The sequence below is a fragment of the Panthera leo genome, chromosome E2 (assembly GCF_018350215.1).
Source record: "Panthera leo isolate Ple1 chromosome E2, P.leo_Ple1_pat1.1, whole genome shotgun sequence".
In the NCBI taxonomy this organism is placed as follows: Eukaryota; Metazoa; Chordata; class Mammalia; order Carnivora; family Felidae; genus Panthera; species Panthera leo.
In genome coordinates, this window is record NC_056693.1 from 7650870 (window position 1) to 7671443 (window position 20574).

Below are 20574 nucleotides of genomic sequence, written 5' to 3' on the forward strand. Positions count from 1 at the left end.
TCTCCCTGTGTCTCCATTTCTCTGTCTCTCTCTGTCTCTCTCTCCCTCTTTTGTCTCTGGAACCCTGCCTCATCTCGCCCTGTGTCTGAATTTGAATTTCTACGTCGTGTGTCTCTTTCTGCGTTCATCTCTTATTCTCTGCGTCTCTGCAGCTTTCTGAGTGTCTCTGTCTCTGTCTCCATTGCCCTATCTCTGCTTCTCTGTTGTCTCTCTTTCTCTCTGTCCCCTTTGTCTGTCTTAGCCGCACATGCCTCCCTCTAGCACTCACCTCGTCCTTCTTGGGCTACTCCTGTCCCACTCCCTGGCCTGGCTCCCAGCCTGGGACAAAAATCCCTGAATCGGCATTTTCTTCCTATTCCAGAAATTATGTCAGTGCCGCAGTGGGGGTGGGGCCCGGCTGTAGCCCTGGTCAGAGGGTTTGCCTCACTGCGTCCTCATCCACACAGGCCCTGACCAGCGTGGCCAACTTCTCCGTGTTTGTCCTCTCCGGGGTCAGCACCAGGAGAAGAGGTGAACCTTTGTTTACACGCATGTGTGCGTGTCTCTGGGAACATTTGTGTGTGAATCCGTAGGGACTGATACAAATTCATCCATTGACTCATCCATCCACCCATCCATCCATCCGTTGAATCATTCATTCACCCATCCAACTATCATTTCGTCCACCCACCCACATAGATGCATCCTCCAGCCCACCACTCATCCATCCGTCCGTCCGTCCGTCCGTCCGTCCACACATACATTCCTGTACTTGCTCTTGAACTTGTTCACTCCTCCATTCAAACAGTCAATATTTATTGGCTGCTTACGGTGTGCCAGACAACGCGTCAAGCAGGAGGGATGCGACAATAAACAAAAGAAAGTGCTACCCGCCTCCTAGAGCTTAGGTGTTTGGCAGTCCTCCGTGAGCCAAACTCCCTCCTGCCCGGGACCCTGCATGGGACGGTCCTGCCCACTGGAGTATTTCCCCATCTCTTCCCCATCTTCACCCGGCGTATACCTACTCACCCTTCAGAGCTCAGTTCAAACGTCACTTGGTGAAATAAGCCATACAGAGAAAGACAGATACCATATGGTTTCACTCTTATGTGGATCCTGAGAAACTTAACAGAAACCCATGGGGGAGGGGAAGGAAAAAAAAAAAAAAAAAGAGGTTAGAGTGGGAGAGAGCCAAAGCATAAGAGACTGTTAAAAACTGAGAACAAACTGAGGGTTGATGGGGGGTGGGAGGGAGGGGAGGGTGGGTGATGAGCATTGAGGAGGGCACCTTTTGGGATGAGCACTGGGTGTTGTATGGAAACCAATTTGACAGTAAATTTCATATATTAAACAACAACAACAACAACAACAACAACAAAAACAAACGTCACTTGGTCACTTCCTCGGGGAAGCCTTCCATGACCTCCTTCTTGGACACACATTGACTCGAATACATACAGATAGTTCTCTGGTGATTATCTGTCTCCTCCACTAGACCCTGGGCCTTCCCAAGGCTGGGGGTTTTGTGTGCTTTGCTCCTAGCTGGATCCCTGGTGCCTAGAGCAGGGTCTGGCACACAGCAGATGCTCAGTAAGTGTTTCACAAATGGCTGCGTGGATGGGATTAAATGAACACGGAGGACTCTGTCTCCCGGTTCCCTGTCCAGCGCTCTGTGCAATTCCACACTCCCAGGGGCTACAACAGGCAAGGTCCTCACACTTCCTGGATGCAAACATCGTAGTGGCGTCGTGGTGGAGGGCGAGGGTCTAGATTCAGACCCACGTGGGTTTTGAATCTCAATGCTGACACTTCCCAGCTGTGTGACCTCAGGCAGGGCATTTCCCTTCTCTGAGCCTCAATTTCCTCGCGTGTCAAATGCAGTTATAAAGAATGTAAGGGGCGCCTGGGTGGCTCAGTTGGGAGAGCATGTGACTCTTGATCTCTGCCACATGAGTAGCAAGCCCCGTGCTGGGTGTAGAGTTTACTTTAAAGAAATAAAGAGGAGCGCCTGGGTGGCTCAGTCGGGTAAGCATCCAACTTAAGCTCAGGGTCATGATCTCACGGTCCGTGAGTTCAAGCCCCGTGTCGGGCTCTGTGCTGACAGCTCGGAGCCTGGAGCCTGTTCCGGATTCTGTGTCTCCCTCTCTCTCTGCCCCTCCTCCACTCACTCTCTGCCTCTCAAAAATAAACGTTAAAAAGGTAAAAAAAAGTTGGGATGAGCACTGGGTGTTGTATGGAAACCAATTTGACAGTAAGTTTCATATTTACAAAAATAATTTAAAAATAAATAAATAAAATAAATAGGTAAAAAATAAAGAAATAAAAAGTATATGAGCAAATGCATATAAGTATTAATTATGACAATACTAAACAGGAACCGTTTTTTTTATTTGTTTTTTTTTTAATTTTTTTTTTAACATTTATTTATTTTTGAGACAGAGAGAGACAGAGCATGAACAGGGGAGGGGCAGAGAGAGAGGGAGACACAGAATCCGAAACAGGCTCCAGGCTCTGAGCTGTCAGCACAGAGCCCGACGCGGGGCTCAAACTCACGGACCACGAGATCATGACCTGAGCCGAAGTCGGACGCTTAACCAACTGAGCCACCCAGGTGCCCCCCCGTTTTTTGTTTTTTGTTTTTAGCATCTCATGTGAATTGAATTTAATCCTCAAAATAACTTAATGACGTGGAATCTGGGTTTTTTAAAAACTACTCTCGTTTACAGATGGGGAAACTGAGGCACTGAGAATATAAGCAATTCACAGGCAATATTGAGAGCAGACCTTGGATTTGAACCCTGACCCTGCCATGTCCCAAACCACAGGCACAACCGGGACACCACAGCTGCCAGTCTATGAGTCGATGTCTCTCTGGAAACGTGTCCCAGAAGTCTGGCAAGCCCACGTGTGTAGACATCTCTGGGTGTATGCATTGCTGCACACTTCCTTCTGTGTATCTCTTCCAGAACAGGGCTGCCTGTGGACTCTGGGCAGGCCAGCTGGGTGCGAAGGTCTAGTTGTGAGTGGGCTCATGGACTGCCATGTGGGGTCTGTGTGCACACATCTGGGCATGCGCCCCCCATGCCAGCTTCCCTGGGTGCAAATGCAGGTCTATCGGGGAGAACGAAGAAGCACCGAGGATAGGATTCAAGGTGCACCAGGGAGGCACTCCTGGGGGATTCTACAGGGTGACAGTAACTGCAAATGTATACATAGGTAGCAATAGGTGGGGAGGGGGTGGGATCTAGTTAAAGGGAGGCTCTAGGGAACTTGTCTTAGAGTTGCCTTGGCAGAAGAAGAAAAATGTTTTTTAAACAAGGCTGAGCGGAATTGGAAAATTTGCCCCTCTTTTTTTAAGTTAATTCATTTATTTTTGAACGAGAGAGAGAGAGAGAGAGAGAGAGAGAGACAGAGAGAGAGACAGAGACAGAGAGAGAGCTCGGAGGGGCAGAGAGAGGGAGAGACAGGATCGGAAGCAGGCTCCGCCCTGTCAGCACAGCCCACGATGTGAAAGCTCGAACCACAAACTCTGAGAACATAACCTGAGCCCAAGACAGACGCTCAACGACTGAGCCACCCGGAAGCCCCCAAAATATTTTTTTACCCAAGAGATTATATTTCTATGAGTGTTACTGGGAGTAGGGGAGGCAGCACTAAGGAAGCCTGTGGCTCATCCCAGCCACCCCTGCCGGCTGCTGCCTGTGACTATGTGGCTCTGGACCTTCTCCAAGGGATTTAAACCTCTACGGACCTCAGTTTCCTCCTCTGTGAAATGGGGATGGCATAATTGCACCCACCTAACAGGGCCAGTGAAGATTAAACAAGGAAGCGCTTTCAAAGCACTTAGCTCAGTCGCAGTGGCAATTATCATTAACCGCTATTAATATGGCAGTAACAATTACTTGGTGCTTTTGAGCAAGATTCATCACCTATTCGGTGCCAAGGCTTTATCTACGTTGCCTGGTTTTTTCAAACGTCTGGATCCCTTAGGAGACAGTTTGATTGTCTCTGTATTTTTTTGCGATGAGGAAACGACCTCAGAGAAAAGAGCGCGAGGGCACAAAGGCAGGAGCCGGCCCAGGCAGGGATCCAAACCCAGGTCCCTGCTAGGACCTCACACCGGGCTGAGATTCTCCACACCCGCTAACTCTGAGGCTCCGCCTCCCCTCCCACCGCCAGCCTCCAGAACTCCCCAGATGGGAGGACTCCAAGTCCCGGGTCCTGTGAAGGAAGGGCCAGGGGAGGAGTGGAGTCCTGGATCTGAGAATGGAGGGGGGGTGGGAAGTCATTACCCTGGGTTCTGGGAGAAGTGACTGGGGTCCCAGATTTTTCCAGCTGAGAGAAGAGGGGCTGGGGGGCCTGGACCCCTAGATCCTGGGGCGCAGAGGGTCACGATCCCAGACAGCTGGATCTTCCGCTGTGTAAGAGAGCTGGGTCTCGGACGCCTCGGTCCTGGGAAACCTCCCTCCTTCCTCGCTGCGGCCGCGCGATTTCTGCTCTCAAGCCGCAGGTTCGGAGGGGAGGAAGGAGGGGGTGCAAGGGGAGGAGCCGCGGACCTGCGCCAGGGGCGGGGGGAGGAGTCGAGCGGGCACCGCGGCGGGCGCGCGGGGCTGCGGCGGCGGCGGCGGCGGCGGCGGCGGCGGCTCCGGGTGAGTCCGCTCCTCCCCCCTCCCCCCTGCCCCAGCCCCCGCCCCAGGCCGATCCTGGGGGGAGGCCCCAGCGCGTTGGGGCGGGGGTAGGTGCAGAGGCGCGCGGATCTCCTCCCCGCGAGTGCGGGTGCCGCAGCGCTTGCGGGCCGCCCCGGGGGAGGGGCACGTGGCCCTAGAAAGGGGGGTCCCGAAACACCCAGGTGTACCCCAACCTCACCCACCGATCCTCCGGAGGTGGGGATCGCTTACCCACTCCATGGCCCTTGAGGACTTAGGACTCCGCGGCCTCTCGGGGTCCAGGACATCATTCCTCCCCCCTGCAGCGCCTTGGGACCCCGGCATCTCATAACCCCCCCCCCTCCCCACCTCCGAAAAAAATTCCCATCCTCTCTGCAGCCGGGAGAAGCATGAAGGACTTCAATTCCCAGCAGCCCATACAGCGCCGGGTCCGTGAAGTCTTTAGCCGCGGCAGCGCGAGGCCTGTCGGGAATTGTAGTCTCTAAGCTCAACGGGAGCTGGGGCCCCGGAGGTGGGAGGGGGTGGCTGGACCTCCCGGGGGTCGCCTGGGGTCGAGCAGCCGGTCCGAGGAGGACGAGACGTGAGGCTCGAACTGAGCTTTTTCTCCTGGCCACGGCCCCCAGATCCGGCTCCTCCTCCCACCACCTGGCGCGTGGGGACGGGTCCGCAGCCCCTTGTCCGCCCTACAACCCCCATGGGCTGCCGCCAGCCGCCGCCTCGGCTGCCACCCAGAACACGGCAGGGATAAGCGCAGGTGAGTCTGACCACGTCTGTCTCGGAGTCCTGGCCTTCTGCAACACCCCCACGACACCTGTCCATCCGTGAGCTCTGGTCTGCCCGTCCCTAATTTCCCCCTGCACTCTCCTTCCAGCCCATCTCTGATGTCTGCCTCCAAACCATGTGTGGCGAATTCCCCTTCGCCCCACATGCGCCTCTTTCTCCCGGTCCCCTGTCTCGTATGCCCCCACCCCCATCCAACCTTCCTTCTGCACCCATGTCTGTCTGCCCAGCCCTCCTTTGTATCCTCGCCCATCTGTGATCTCTGGCCATCGCCTGTCAGTCTGTCCTTTATTCCTGCACCCCATCCGTTCTGCCAACCACTGTTTCTCTTTCAAAGATATTTCTGTCCTGGCGCTTCTAACTGTCCCTCTGTCCGCCCATCTCTTGCACTCCCATAAATTACACACTAGTCCATTCTTTATGGCTTGTCCATCCCAAATCGCAGTCCTTGACTTTCCCTGTGTCTGTGCATCTGTCCCTCCGTTCTGGGCCCCAGTTTGCCCTTCCCATTATCTCTGTCTCCCTTCCCCTTCTCTCTCCCTCCCTCAACTTGGTCCCTATCTCTGCATCCTGCACCTCCCATCCCACCCCAGCCGCCACCGCACACAACCATCTCTTCTCTCTCTAACCCCATCCCTCCCTTTCTCTCGGTCCTGTCCCTTTCTACCTGGACCTGGCCTGTTTCTCGTTCCTTGAACCCGCCAGGCCCCTGCTCATGCTGTTCCTGCTGCTCTGGATGCTTTACCCCACGCCAGCCCCACCACCCACTGCCGGTGGCCACAGAGAGCCCCCCAGCTGCCCACTTCCTAGTCCCTTTGTGATATTTCCTCTGTTTCTTTTAGAGCACTTCTCACGGTGTGAGCACGTCTTGTTTGTTTATGTGGTGTTTGTTGACTTGCTTACTCCCTGTCTCCTCTCACTGGATTGTAACACCAGGAAGTCGGGGACTGTGTGGGGCGCGTGCTCTGCTGGCTCTGCAGCATCTGGCACAGTGCCTGGCATGTAGTTGGTGCTCAATGAATATTCGTCGAATGCATGAACGAAGAATGGCTGTCCCCTCGTCTGCCCACGCCTAAATTCTGTCCCTTTGTCTGGGCACCCCTAATCTCTGTCTCTTTATCTGTCCTTAATCTCTGCCCCTTGACTGGCCTCCCTAGTCTCTTCCTCCTTGTCCATTTGTCCCTGTTCTCTTTCCTCCTGTCCATTCACGCTGATCTCTGTCCCCTTGGTTGTCCAATCCGTTACTGTCTTCTTGCCTGCACCCCGAATTTCAGTCGTGTCTATCGGCCCCGGATTTCTTTCTCATCGTCTATCCCTCCCCAATCTACCTCCCCTGATCCACCTGGCCCCAATCTCTGTCCCCTCGCCTGTCCTTCCCTTTCTCTCTTTCCCTTTTTATCCTTTATCCATCCCTCTCTCAATCTCATCTCTCATCTGCACCCTCGTCCGGCCCCTTCCAAGCACAGAACCCACCGGCCACCATGTCAGGAGACTACGAGGATGACCTCTGCCGGCGGGCACTCATCCTGGTCTCGGACCTCTGTGCGCGGGTCCGAGATGCCGACACCAGTGACAGGTGCCAGGAGTTCAACGACCTGCGAATTCGAGGCTATCCCCGGGGCCCAGATGCAGGTCAGCACCCCCAGCTGTCTCGGCCAGCCCCCTGTCTCTGCTACAGTCAATATTTTCAGAGATTCAGAGCAGACTCGTTCAGCTTTCTGTTCTCTATGCGGCCCTGGCCAGTCCCTCTTAGGGTCTTGCCTCCATCCTGCTTGCTGCTGGTCCCCACACCTTTGATCTAAGGAGAAGGAACGAGGTGGGCCATTTGATTCCTGACCTTTTTGTGTTTGGCCCTGTGAACCTCCTGCCCACTGCCCCCCACCCCAGCCACATACATGTCCCTTTCACACATCTGTTGTGTATCTTGCATAGTACTTAAAAGCTCAGGCTTTTGAGTCAGCCTGTCTGACTTGCCTGCATTCAAATCCCACTCCCCACCCCCCCCATGCCCCACCCCTGGCTACTTACTAATGGATGGCTTTAGGCAAGTAGCTCTTTTTCTGTGCCTCCGTTTCCTCCTGAAAATGGGGATAATAAAAGTGACTACCTCATGGGGCGGCTGAGTGACTCAAGTGATGTAACACATGTGAAGCGCTTAGAACAAGCTGGGCACACAGTGGTCATTCAATAAATGCCGGGATGTACTTACTGAGCACCGACCGTGTCCCAGGCAGTACGCAAGGTCCTTTGCATTGTTCATCAACCACCCACAACGCCCCTTTGCGGTACACAGAATCCTCATTTTCGATGGCGGAGGGGAGACTCAGAAGGGTGAAGTGACTTGCCCAAGGTCACCCAGCTAGGAAGCGGCAGGGTTCTGAACACCAGGAAATATCATGAGTGGCCCTGAGGAACCCAGAGGAAGCATGTGTAGCAGTTATACCTAGAGCCACACTTGCTGAGTGCAGGGCGGAGCTCGACACCTCGCGCGCCAGATGTCCAGGGACAGTGATGAGGAATGAGGTCCAGAGAGCTGCCAGTTTGTGCTCAGAGTCTCACAGCCTGTAAGCAGAAGAGCCAGATTTGACCCCAGGAAGTCTAGTATACTATGGCAATTTGGGGGTCCCCAAGCCCACCCTCAGTTTCTATGATTCCCTAGAAGGACTCACAGAAATGCTGTTCTACTCCTGGGTACGCTTTATCCGGCAAAAGGATAGGGATGAAATTCTGCGAAGGGAAAGACACAGAGAGTAGGGTCCAGGAGAGACCAGGCGTGAGCTTCCAGTCTCGGTCACGTAGACGTGGCTGACCGCCCGTGTGGCTGACCTTCACCTCCGGCCCCTCCAGGGGCCGAGCTGATACGGCACGTCCTAGTCCCCCAGCGTCAATCACGCTGCGGACCATCTGGCAGGGCCCATGGTTCCACAGGTAAACAAAAACACTTTCAGGGAGGAAGTTCAAGGACTTAGCGGTTCCTTCCCAGGAGCCGATCCAGGGCCAAACATTTCCTTGGGCAAGGTTGATCTTTTACTGCACAGGTACATCACCTTGCCAAGCCCGAAGGGCTCCCCAGACCAGGTGGACAGAAGTGAGAAATCTGTCAGAGTTTAGAGGATCGATGTTTTGACTTGGAGAGGGTCTGGGTCAGGCTGATGGTAGAGGCAAGCAGCTCTTCGTTTCTTCTCTCCTCGTCTCCACCTTGTCCTCCCAAACGGCCCCCCTTCCTCCATTCTTCCCAGGCTCAGGAGGCTGGCAAGCCCTTGCTTTGGTTTTTAGCAGGTCCCCAGAACTCTAAGCAGATGTTAGTCACCTGGAAAGGAACACCCTAAGGGGCGGAGGGAAGTAGGAATTTCAGAGTTTGGCCATCGCCAGTTGTATGGCCCCACAGGGTCACTTCCTGTCTCTCAGAGCCTCCTCGTCCTCGTCTGTAAAATGGGATCGATCGCAGCGCCGTGCGGATTCACACCACAGACTGCTGACTTAGAAGCCCTGGTCAGTTCGGGACGGGAGGGCATCCCCTCACCACCCGGCGTCCCCTGCAGGGACAGGACACAGCCAGTCCACTCAGCTGTCCTCGCTGCCAATAGCTTAGCCAATAGCTTCTCCCCACCCGCCATAATCTAGAGTCCGCACGGTGCACGAAATACCCCTGTGTTCTCCCTCGCTGAGACCCAGGAGTCAATCCCAAAACAGATTCACGTTCCCTGGAGGGAGGAGCCCTACTCCTGGCACCACTTCCTGAATGACCCAGGAACCTCTGGCTCGAGAACTAGGCTGTTCCCTGGGTTTCTCTGAAAGGCACATCAGCACACAGGAAGCATTTGCAAGGCGTTAGCCATGGCGGCTGCTGATGCTGGCTTACACACGGCGGCAGCGGTATCACCAAACGTAACAATATTTGTCAGTCGAATAATAACCCGCGTCCCAAATACCATTTCTTGGGAAATGGTGAAGCGTGACAGCTCTGGAGCCAGGCGCTCCGGGGTCAAGGTCTGACTCCAGCGCTGACCTGTGGGGACTCTGCACAGGAGACTTTGGGTCCATTGACCTCAGTTTCCTTTTGTGGAAAGCAGGTGTTAATAAGGTTGCCAAGCTCCCAGGGCGCCTGTCAGGCACGAGTAAACCAATGCCAATATAGCACTTAGGCGTCTGGGACATAGTAACCACTCAGTAGACATCTCAGCGATGGGTCCCTTTTACCTCCACCGTAAGAGGCAGGACTTCCTATTTGGCAAACGGGGAACGTGGGGCTCAGAGTGCTTAAGACATGCTCCCAAGGCCACGCGGCAAACACAGATTTGAACTCTTGTCGTGGGAGGGGTCACGCCGGCTCCTCTCTCCTTGGTCATCTCCGAGCATTTGGGGGGACGTTGGGTGTGTCCTCTTCTAGAGAGGCAGCACGGGCTAGTGATTCAGAATCAGCTCTGAGGACAGACCGCGCTTTCAAATCCCAGATCTGTCCTTGACCTGCTTGCGCAGCGTTATTCAAGTCGCTCCACCTCTCTGTGCCTCGGTTTCCTCATCTTTAAAACGGTTATATAGAGACACCCAGCCTGTGGGGCCGGGGAGTTGAAGTAAACGGACGTCAGGTGCCTAGGACAATGCATGGCGAATGCTAAAGGTTAGCTCTTTGGGGACAGCAGTGGGAGGATAAGCTCTGACCCCACCCTGACCCCTGACCTTTGTCCTCACTCTCTCCAGACATCTCCGTGAGCCTGCTGTCGGTCATCGTGACATTCTGTGGCATTGTCCTTCTGGGCGTCTCCCTCTTCGTGTCCTGGAAATTGTGCTGGGTGCCCTGGCGGGACAAGGGAGGCTCAGCGGTGGGCGGGGGCCCCCTGCGCAAAGACCTAGGCCCTGGGGTCGGGCTGGCAGGCCTGGTGGGCGGTGGCGGGCCCCACCTGGGGGCCGGCCTGGGTGGCCATCCTCTGCTGGGGGGTCCACACCACCACGCCCACACCGCCCACCATCCGCCCTTCGCTGAGCTGCTGGAGCCAGGCAGCCTAGGGGGCTCTGACCCCCCTGAGCCCTCGTACTTGGACATGGACTCGTATCCAGAGGCTGCGGCAGCTGCAGTGGCCGCTGGGGTCAAACCGAGCCAGACATCTCCTGAACTGCCCTCTGAGGGAGGTGCGGGCTCTGGGCTGCTCCTGCTGCCCCCCAGTGGTGGGGGCCTGCCCAGTGCCCAGTCGCATCAGCAGGTCACAAGCCTGGCACCCACCACCAGGTGAGACAGGCTACTGGGCTGGGGGTTCACTCTGAACTTCGGTTCCTCCTCTGTGTCTCTTCCCCAGATACGGTTCTCCTGAGCCCTGCAAGAGGCCCAGAGGCCTAGAGGTCCAGAGTCCTGAGTCCTGGGGCAGGAAGGGGCTGGGGGGTGTAGACTCCTGGGTCCCGGGGAGAGAAGAGGCTAGGGGCCCTGACTCCAGGGTCTGAGGGAGGGGGAGCCTAGAGACCTGGACTCTCAGATTCAGAGAGCACAGGACTGCAGAATGAAGATTAGACCCCCGAGGCCCCGAGACACAAAGCGATTCGTGTCTTTCACCCTAAGCCAGGGTTGGTGGTGGGACTTGGGATCCGTCTGATCGCTATCCGTCTGAGCATGTCATTGAGCACCTAATACGAACTAGACCCGAGCTGGGTGTTGGAAAAACAGAAGTGAGCGTGGCAGCCAGACCCTGCCGTCATGCCGCGTACAGTCCGGGGCAAGTGGGTCCCCAGAGAGGCCAGCCCAGCCCAGCCGGGCCAGTGCTGCAGGAAAGTGGCTTAGGGGGCCACTTTAGCTGTGGGAGTCCAAGGAGTCGCTGATCCGGTCTGGGAGGGGGCTGGGGCCTTCCAGAGATGGCTGAGACCTACACAGTGAGGAAGAGTTAGCCGGCCACAGAGGTAGGGGTGTGAGCCGGGCATTCCAGGAGGAGAGAGCGGCCAGTGCAAAGGCTAGAGAGGAAGGAGGTCACAGCGCATTGTGGGAACTGCCGGCAGTCACTATGGCCTGCGAGTACATGTGCGAAAAGGAAGCCGAGGAGATGTGGCTGCGGCTGTGGGTGGGGCCAGACCACACAGGGCATTCGGGGCCTCGAATGCCTGGCTGAGGGGCGGGGACTCTGTCCTGTGAGCAGGAGGGGCAGGGCCAGTTTTGGGGGTAGAAAGACCTCTCTGGGGCCACATAGGGATGGACTAGAGGGACAGACTGGAGGCCAGTAGTCCAGGCAGGAGAGGAGGAGGTTGAGCTGAGATTGTGGGCACGGGGAGGAAAGGGCAAGGTCAGGGGGCAGGAGAGATGAGACTCGGGGCGGATGGCTGTGGGGTAGGAGGGGTGGGGACAGGTGCTAACAGCACCCATCCTGGCCTGGTGATTGGGTGGGTGTCAGATCAGAGGATCTAGGAAGAGGAGTGGGTGTGAGGGAGACCTTGAGCTCATCTGGATCTTGTTGAGTGTAAGGCCTCTGGGGCAGTGACCAGGGACACTGCCTTCAGAAGGATCATCTTGGGCCCCAGACAGTAATGGGAGAAGGTCCCAGGACCCTGGTAATCTCAGGACCTGGCCAGGGGCCCAGGGGCTCATGGGAGATGTAGTTTGGGGTCTCTGGGGAAGCCCCGCCCCCATTACATACATGGAGACACTGAGGCTCAGAGAGGTCGGTGACCTGCTCAAAGTCACCCCGGGAGCAAGGAGTGGCGGGGGATCTGTAGCTGGAGCCCCCACCCCCACCCCCACATCCCTTTCCACGGCTGGAGCCTCCTGCTCCCCCCACCCCGGGCCTGCCTCTCAGCACATCTGGGGCTGCCCGTCGCTAGGCGCCCCGTCACGCGGACTTCACCCCGGGGGTGATCGTCCACGTGGGACAGGGCAGATGAGCCAGGGCCACGGGGATGGGGGAGTTCGGGAGAGGGGAGGGGCGAGTTTTGAGAGGGGGGTGAGGATGGCTCCAGTGTCTGGCCTGCAGATCTTGGTGGAGCAGGGGGAACGGGGAGGAGGAGCGGGTCTGGGAGAAGGCGCTGAGCCCAGCGGGGAAGGGCGTGCGGGGGGGGGGGGGGGGGGGGGGGGTCTGGTGGGAGGCCGAGGCCGGGAGGCCGGGAGGCCGGGAGCGGGTCTGGGCTGAAGCCCAGGAGACACATTTAGCAGACAAAAGGCTGTTGATGGGTGTGGAAACCTGGGACGCAGATGAGCCTGTCCAGGGAAAGCGTGCGTGTGTGTGTGTGTGTGTGTGTGTGTGTGTGTGTGTCTGTGTGTGTGGGGCGGGGGGAAGGGGAGAAGAGGCCCAGAGGGGCCCGAGAGGGGAGCTCTGGGCTTCCAGAATGTCCCATCGACACTAGGAACGGTGGAGAAGGGAGTTGAGAGAGAAAGGACAGGCCAGGTGGAGCGGTGGTCAGGTGGGAAATGTGATACTGGGGCTAAGGCAGGTTGGGGAGACTTGAAGAAGGTTCAGGAGGTCTGGGCTGTGTGGGGCCTCTGGAGTCCAGAGAGGTTATTCTGGGTCATGCACTTGAGGTCAGGGGAAGGCTTCTGGAAGCCGGTGCATAAGCAGATGCTAGCTGGAGCTAGTTTAGAGACCGGGATACCCCGCACCCCCCCCCCCCAACACAGGTGGAGAAACTGAGGCTCAAAGAGCGCAAGTGGCTGGCTCGAGGTCATAGTGAACCAGGGTGGGATCTGTGGCCACCCGGATGCGGTGTTGGGGGAAGAGGCAGGGAGGAGTCTCCCGGGTCTTTAGATGCTGTCAAAGATCCCCACCTTTGTCAGTGGCCCCACCTTGGTCTTCCCCACCCCCCACAGGTACCCGGCCCTACCCCGGCCCCTCACCCAGCAGACCCTGACCCCTCAGCCGGACCCTGGCAGTGAGGAGCGGCCGCCTGCCCTACCCTTACCCTTGCCAGGCGGTGAGGAAAAAGCCAAACTCATCGGGCAGATCAAGCCCGAGCTGTACCAGGGGACTGGACCCGGTGGCCGGCGCGGTGGCGGGGCCGCGGGCTCGGGAGAGGCCGGAGGGGGGGCGCCCTGCGGCCGCATCAGTTTTGCCCTGCGGTACCTCTATGGCTCCGACCAGCTGGTGGTGCGGATCCTGCAGGCCTTGGACCTCCCGGCCAAGGACTCCAATGGCTTCTCAGACCCCTACGTCAAGATCTACCTGCTGCCGGACCGCAAGAAAAAGTTCCAGACCAAGGTCCGGAGCGAGGGGCCTGGACATCCGGGTCCCACGGAGGAGGGGGAGGGGGTCTGGCTCCTGAGGCTGAGGGAAGAAGGGCTGGGGGTCTGGACTCCCGGGTCCGAGGGAGGAGGGGCTGGGGGCTGGACTCCCGGGTCCGAGGGAGGAGGGGCTGGGGGCTGGACTCCCGGGTCTGAGAGAGGAGGGGTTTGGGGGTCTGGACTCCTGGGTCCTTTGCAAGCGGCTGATGGGTGTGGTGTCCCCCTCCCCCACCCCCTGCAGGTGCACAGGAAGACTCTGAACCCTGTATTCAATGAGACATTCCAGTTCTCGGTGCCCCTGGCCGAGCTGGCCCAGCGCAAACTGCACTTCAGCGTCTATGACTTCGACCGCTTCTCACGGCACGACCTGATCGGCCAAGTGGTGCTGGACAACCTCCTGGAACTGGCTGAGCAGCCCCCCGACCGCCCACTATGGAGGGACATCGTGGAGGGCGGCTCGGTCAGTGGCCCCTGCATCCCTCTTCCTGGGGACCCAGGACCCCTCAGTTTTCGACCTCTCTGCCCTTGGACTTCATAACCCTCTAACTTCTTGACCCAGGCTTTTCTTTTGAAATTTATTTTATTGCGAAATATTGCAAGCATGCAAGCAAAGTGTAGAGGTTGATATCATGGACCCCCATCCTCTCCCCCCCCCCTCCCCCCCGTCAAATGCTGACGTCATGCCTGGACCCCAGACCTCCCAACTTCTGACTCCCCCTTTGACATCTGATGGTAACAACCGGTAAAATTGTAACAGACACCCACCAACCACCTCCTCATAACTTCATGGTGTGATCCCTACGACGTTTGCCCTCTGACCCGAAATTCCTGACCTTCCACCGTCCTGAGCCCGGAATTCCCAGCTTGTATTTTTCTGACTTCCTTCACCTTCCAACCTCCTGGCTTTCCAGTTCCCAGGCTTCCTGAAACCCCAGCCCCTCTGATCTCTGAACATTTTACGTTTCAAACCCATGACCTCCAGATCTAAACTCATCCTCTGGTCTCCGCCTGAATCCTGATAGCCTCATCCCCCCAGGCCTCAGACATACCTGGGTCCCCAGTATCCCCACACCCCCAGTTCCTCCGGCAACCAGATTGTAGGGTCCACAACGCCCAGCACCGACCCCCGCTACTGGCCAACTTCCTCTGTCCATCCAGTCACTCCAACATGCTCGTTGGGTGTCCTGACCCCTTCTGCACCCCCAAGCCTCAAACCCCCAATTCCTAGTCCCTCTCGGGTCTGATCTGTGCATGTCACAACGTTCCAGCTGTCTGTCGATGTGGGGCAGCTGTGTGTGCACTGGGTGTGAGCCCTGTCCTAGCTTTGTCCAGATGATGGCCACGCTCGAGGTCCTGCCCTCCTCTGAGCCTCAGTTTCACCATCTGCATGATGACACAGTTAATTGGGTGCCCGCAGCTCTTGCTACAGTCCCCTTCCTCCTGCCTCCACCTTGTCTCCTTGTGTCTGTCACTTCTTCTTTCCTCCCCGCTCATTATCACCAGAGGTCTTCATTCATTTATTTGTGCCTTCATTCCTTAAACAGTTGGCTTTTTTCGTTTCAGGATCAGGCCCCGGGGACCCCACACAGTCCTCGGGGGCTCCAGGTCTAGGTGGTCACAGTTAGCTGTCAAGGGCAGGGAGTGGGGGGGTCCAGGGACCTGGGCCTCATCAGTGTGGTAGGGAGGCCAGGGGCCCAGATGACGCCGAAGGACAGGGCAGGGCGGGTCGTGGGCCCCGGGGCCAACTCAGCCCCCGTTCCAGGTCTGTGTGGGGTGTGCGAGTCTCTGTCTCCTCTGTGGCCTCACTTAGGGCTGGTGTGTCCCCTGCCCTCCCTAAGACTGACTTCTCAGTGTCTGACACACTGTTTGGATCTCTGTCCCTCATTCTGGGTAGGTTTCTGTCTCTCTCTCTCTCTCTCTCTCTCTCTCTCTCTGGGCCTTTGCCCTTCTCCCCACCTCATTCTGGGTCTCTTTCACTCTGTCCAGGTCTCCATACCCTCCACCAAGTCTCTATACCCATTTCTTGGGATCTCCTGCCCCTTGGGGGCTCTGGCACCGCCCCCCCCCCCCCCCACCAACCCGGACTCTGTCTCTCTCCTCTGGGTCTCTGTCTCCCTCTCCTCCCGGTCTCTGTATTCTTCTTTCTGACGTCTCGCTTGTTGTCTGTCTGTATGTCTGTCTGTCTCTCTCTCTTTCTCTCTCTGAGTCTCTATGCCCCTCTCTGGGTTTTCTTGCTTTAGGACTCTGTGGGTCTGCCTTTCAAGCTATAGCTCTCAGTGCCTTGGTCCTTGTCACAGCCTACATTTCACTGTGCGTGCGTGCTCTCTCTCTCTCTCTCTCTCCCTCTCTCTCCTGCTCCCTCCCTGCACTCGTGCCTCTTCCCATCCTCCCTGCAGAACAAACCAGCTTCGCTGGTGGCAGGCAGCTGCGACCAAGGAGTTGCCAGGTTTGGCAGAGTCAGATTGTGAAGTGGGTGGGCAACCTGAGTCCTGGATGTCAGGGAGGAGAGCTGGAGGTTCCAGATGGGAGAGAACGTGAGGCAGAGACAGGGGAGACTGAGGCAGGGCACGGCTGAACCCCTTTCCCCAACTGCAGGAAAAGGCAGATCTCGGGGAGCTCAACTTCTCACTCTGCTACCTCCCCACCGCCGGGCGCCTCACCGTGACCATCATCAAAGCCTCTAACCTCAAAGCGATGGACCTCACTGGCTTCTCAGGTGGGTTCGTGAGGTGCTGGGACCTAATGGAGGAGCATCTGGGGGCCCGGGCTCCTGGGTCTGAGGGAGGAGGGGCTGGGGGTGAGGCCTCCTGGGTCTGAGGGAGGAGGAGCCGGGGTTCTGGATTCCTGGGTCTGAGGTAGGAGGGGCTGGGGGCCTGGACTCCTGGGTCTGAGGGATGAAGGGCTGGGGGCCTAGACTCCTGGGTCTGAGGGAGGAGGGGCTGGGGGCCCAGACTTCTGGGTCTGAGGGAGGAGGGGTTGGGCACAGGACTCCTGGGTCTGAGGGAGGAGGGGCTGGTGGCCTGGACTCCCAGGTCTAAGGGAGGAGGGGCTGGGGGCCTAGATTTCTGGGTCTGAGGGAGGAGGGGTCTGGGGACCCAGACTTCTGGGTTTGAGGAAGGAGGGGCTGGGGGCAGGACTCCTGGGTCTGAGGGAGGAGGGGTTGGGGGCTAGGATTCCTGAGTCTGAGGGAAGAGGGGTCTGGGGGCCCAGACTTCTGGGTCTGAGGGAGGAAGGGCTGGGGGTGAGGACTCCTGGGTCTGAGGGAGGAGGGGCTGGGGGCCTAGACTTCTGTGTCTGAGGGAGGACGGCAATGGGGACCCAGACCCATGGGTTGGACTGGGGTCTGAGGGAGGAGGTCGAGTCGGTTCAGGGCTCTCCATGCCCACCCCCAGACCCCTACGTGAAGGCCTCTCTGATCAGCGAGGGGCGGCGTCTGAAGAAGCGGAAAACCTCTATCAAGAAGAACACGCTGAACCCCACGTACAACGAGGCGCTCGTGTTCGATGTGGCCCCGGAGAGCGTGGAGAGCGTGGGGCTCAGCATCGCGGTGGTAGACTATGATTGGTGAGGGTCATGGCCCGGGCCGGGGGGCGGGAGGCCAGGGGATGGGACCGAGCCCGCCCCCTCCCTCCCGAAGTGCTCAACTGCCCCCCCACCCCCCAGCATCGGGCACAACGAGGTGATCGGTGTGTGCCGCGTGGGCCCGGACGCCGCCGACCCCCACGGCCGCGAGCACTGGGCGGAGATGCTGGCCAACCCCCGCAAGCCCGTGGAACACTGGCATCAGCTGGTGGAGGTGAGCTGGGCGGCCTCCCAGTGACCCTCGGGACGCCATTCATGCACTCATCTAGTCATTCGGCCTAGGTTGGACTCTAGACCACCTAGGTTGGAATCCCTGCTCTACCAACTTTAGCTGTGTGATTTAGGGCAAGTCACTTGACCTCTCTGTGTCTCAGGTAATTCTACTGAGAAATGAGGTTGTTGTTATTGTTTATAAATTTTTTTAAGTTTATTTATTTCTTTTTGAGAAAGAGTGAACATGAGCAGGGGAGGGGCAGAGAGAGAGAGAGAGAGAGAGAGAATCCCAAGCAGGCTCTGAGCTCTGAGCACAGAGCGGGATGAGGGGCTCGAACTCAACTAACCAGGAGATCATGACCTCAGCCAAAAATGAGAGTCGAATGCTTAACCGACTGAGCCACCCAGGCACCCCTGGGGTTGTTAATAGCATCTAAAGTTAGGACAGATAGGGGGATTCAGTGAGTTAATGCAGGATTCAGTGTCTGCCTCTCCTTGAGGGCTCAGCAAATGGTCAGCTACTGTTACTATTATTTCCCATGATACTAAGTCCAAAATAAAGGGGGAAAACTGAGTGAGGGAGCTGGGTTGGGTTTTTGGGGGGCTCGGTTTTGGTTCAGTTTGTTTTAAACAGGCTGTAGTTGAAAGTCAGTGGATTGTGGTGTACTGGGTGGGGATCAACAACTTTTTCTTTCTTTTTTTTTTCTTTAATTAATTTTATTTATTTTTGAGAGAGATGAGGCGGGGGAGAAAGAGAATCTTAGGCAGGCTTCATGTGCAGCGTGGAGCCAGCTACAGGGCTCGATCTCAGGACCCTGAGATAGTGACCTGAGCTGAAATCAAGAGTCAGACTTAACCGACTGAGCTACCCAGATGCCCCACAAATTTTTTCTTAAGAAGAAAATAAAGTCTTGGGGTGCCTGGGTGGCTCAGTCAGTTAAGCATCCGACTTCAGCTCAGGTCTTGATCTCACGGTTCATGGGTTCAAACCCTGTGCCTGGAGCCTGCTTGGGATTCTCTCTCTTTCCCTCTTTCTCTTCCCTCCCCCACTCACGCTTTCTCTCTCTCCAAAATAAATAAACTAAAAAATAATAATCATAAAGCGATGTGCATTGCAGTATACTTCCTCTTCATTGTTTTCGACATTTTAAAAACTATTTTAACTTCCTGGGGAAAAAAATTAACCATAAAAAAGATGTAAAAAGAAGGCTGCTTATTTTTCCTTTCGTCTCAGTCTCTAATATGACACAGGACCGGCCTCTGTTTAAAATATGATATTTTGGGGGCATCTGGGTGGCTCAGTCGGTTAAGTGTCCGACTTCGGCTCAGGTCATGATCTCACGGTTCGTGGGTTCGAGCCCTGCGTCGGGCTCTGTGCTGACAGCCCAGAGCCTGGAGCCTGCTTCAGATTCTGTCTCCTTCTCTCCCTGCCCTTCCCCCGCTCACACTCTGTCTCTGTCTCTCTCTCTCAAAAATAAATAAACATTAAAAAAATTTTTTTAATTTGATATTTTGCACATCGTGGATTTTTTTTTTTTCTTGGGTTAATCTTGATTTTTCAAAATATCGCATTGCAAGAGTAGTTCCCTTGATTGCTGAGTTTGGGCACGGCTGAAAGTTTGCACCCAGGGTGGACGGACTCCTCCTGGGCCTGACTGTAGCCTAGCTTTGGACTTTTCTTTGAGGGGTGAGGAGGGATTTTAAGCAGCAGAGCCCAGGGCTCAAGCCTGAGTTTTGAAAAGACCATGGCTCTATTTAGAGGGACAGATCGTAGCTCCTTTCTCCTTCCACCGCTCACTCTTCCCCTAGTTTACTCGCTCGTTTCACCAACTTCTCCAGAAGCTTCTGTGTGCTGTGCTCGTGCTGGGCAATGCTGGGAGCACAGAGAGGGGTGGAATCCGGGCTGAGTGAGGTCCTGACCCCGACTTTCAGCTAGTGGCGCACCATAGTGCCTGGCCCCAGAGGGTCTTTCTACCCCACCCCCCCGCCCCCTGCCACTGACTCTGCCCCTTCTGGGCCCACAGCCCTCCCTGGCTCCCCAGAGGCTCCAAGACAGGGTCTCAGCTTCTCTGAGGCGAGCTGAGTGAAAAGGGAGGTTCGATGTCTTATTGTGTTGCTTATTAGCGATTGTCTTGCCTCTGTCCCCCATATCTGAACCTTCTGGATTTCCTCATTTCAGGAAAAGACTTTGTCCAGCTTCACAAAAGGCAGCAAAGGATTGTCAGAGAAAGAGAACTCAGAGTGAGGGGTAAGGAACCCAGACCAGGGGAGGACGGAGGTTGGAGTCCCGGACTCCTGGGTCCGAGGGAGGAGGGGCTGGGAACCTGGAATCCTGGGCCAGATGACGGAGGGACAATGGGCCGGGATTCCTGAGTCCCTGGGAGTGTTGACGGAGCTACAGCAGGTCACGGGCCTGCTCTCTGCCGTCACTGACATCTCCTCCCTGTCCGGTCCTGCAGGTCTGGCCTAGGCCCAGGATCGGACCAGGCCCCCTCAGGACCCCATCCCTTCCTGCCCGGACTGTGAATTCATCTCCTCGAAGCCATAACGTCCGAGCTGCGTGGTGCGGGGCCGCCTGGGCCCACCCATCCTTCTACCCCGCGAGGCGCCAGGGTGGGAGGCAGGCGGGCCCAGCTCCCTGTTTCAGGGTTGGGGGGGGGGGGCATTCAGTCTCCACTGTGTCTGTCTTCCCTTCCCCAGGGCTCCTCTTCCAGGCAAGGGGCCATGCATGTCTGGGGGACCCCAGCCCCCCAAACCCTTCGTCTTTCTGTCTGTCTCTTTGCTGTTTGTCCAAGACTTGGTGTCCTGACCCTTGTTCTTGCTGTGAATGTCAACAGACCGATCCTCCGTATTCCCCCCCACACACACACACACCCGTGTCTACCCTTTCTGTTCAACACACCCTGCGTCTGGCCGATCCCCCCACTGCTGCTGCTACCAACACCGGAATAAACACACACCGTGGGTCTCACTCCACCCGGGGCTCCTGTCCTCTCTGGGACCGGGAAGCTGGGTTGGAACATCCTGGCTCTGGGTTCAGACCAAAGTTTTATTCACTGGCCGAGTGACCTCTGGCAACTAAATCGGTCTCTTTGGAGCCTTAGTTTGTAAATGTTACGTATGCCATGACCCTTATGATTGTAAGACACAAAATGCAACCCAAAC

At 56.7% G+C, this 20574-nt stretch overlaps 1 protein-coding gene across 1 annotated transcript; it reads left to right on the forward strand.

Moving 5' to 3' along the window:
* The first annotated feature begins 5224 nt into the window (after positions 1-5224).
* Positions 5225-20392, forward strand: SYT3 (synaptotagmin 3). Its single transcript, XM_042918586.1, has 10 exons — positions 5225-5400; positions 6893-7058; positions 10128-10653; positions 13204-13591; positions 13856-14074; positions 16210-16330; positions 17007-17178; positions 17278-17410; positions 19589-19657; positions 19869-20392. Exons 2-9 carry the CDS (start codon positions 6908-6910, stop codon positions 19652-19654), a joined length of 1776 nt encoding a protein of 591 aa, XP_042774520.1. The 5' UTR covers positions 5225-5400; positions 6893-6907; the 3' UTR covers positions 19655-19657; positions 19869-20392.
* The last annotated feature ends 182 nt before the right edge of the window (positions 20393-20574 follow it).

Bases quoted from the DNA above. Each gene is read 5' to 3' on its own strand.
- SYT3 (XM_042918586.1), top strand. From the start codon at position 6,908: ATGTCAGGAGACTACGAGGATGACCTCTGCCGGCGGGCACTCATCCTG. The intron at 16,331-17,006 runs GTGGGTTCGTGA...GCCCACCCCCAG, and splicing joins GGACCTCACTGGCTTCTCAG to ACCCCTACGTGAAGGCCTCT. The intron at 17,411-19,588 runs GTGAGCTGGGCG...TCCTCATTTCAG, and splicing joins ACTGGCATCAGCTGGTGGAG to GAAAAGACTTTGTCCAGCTT.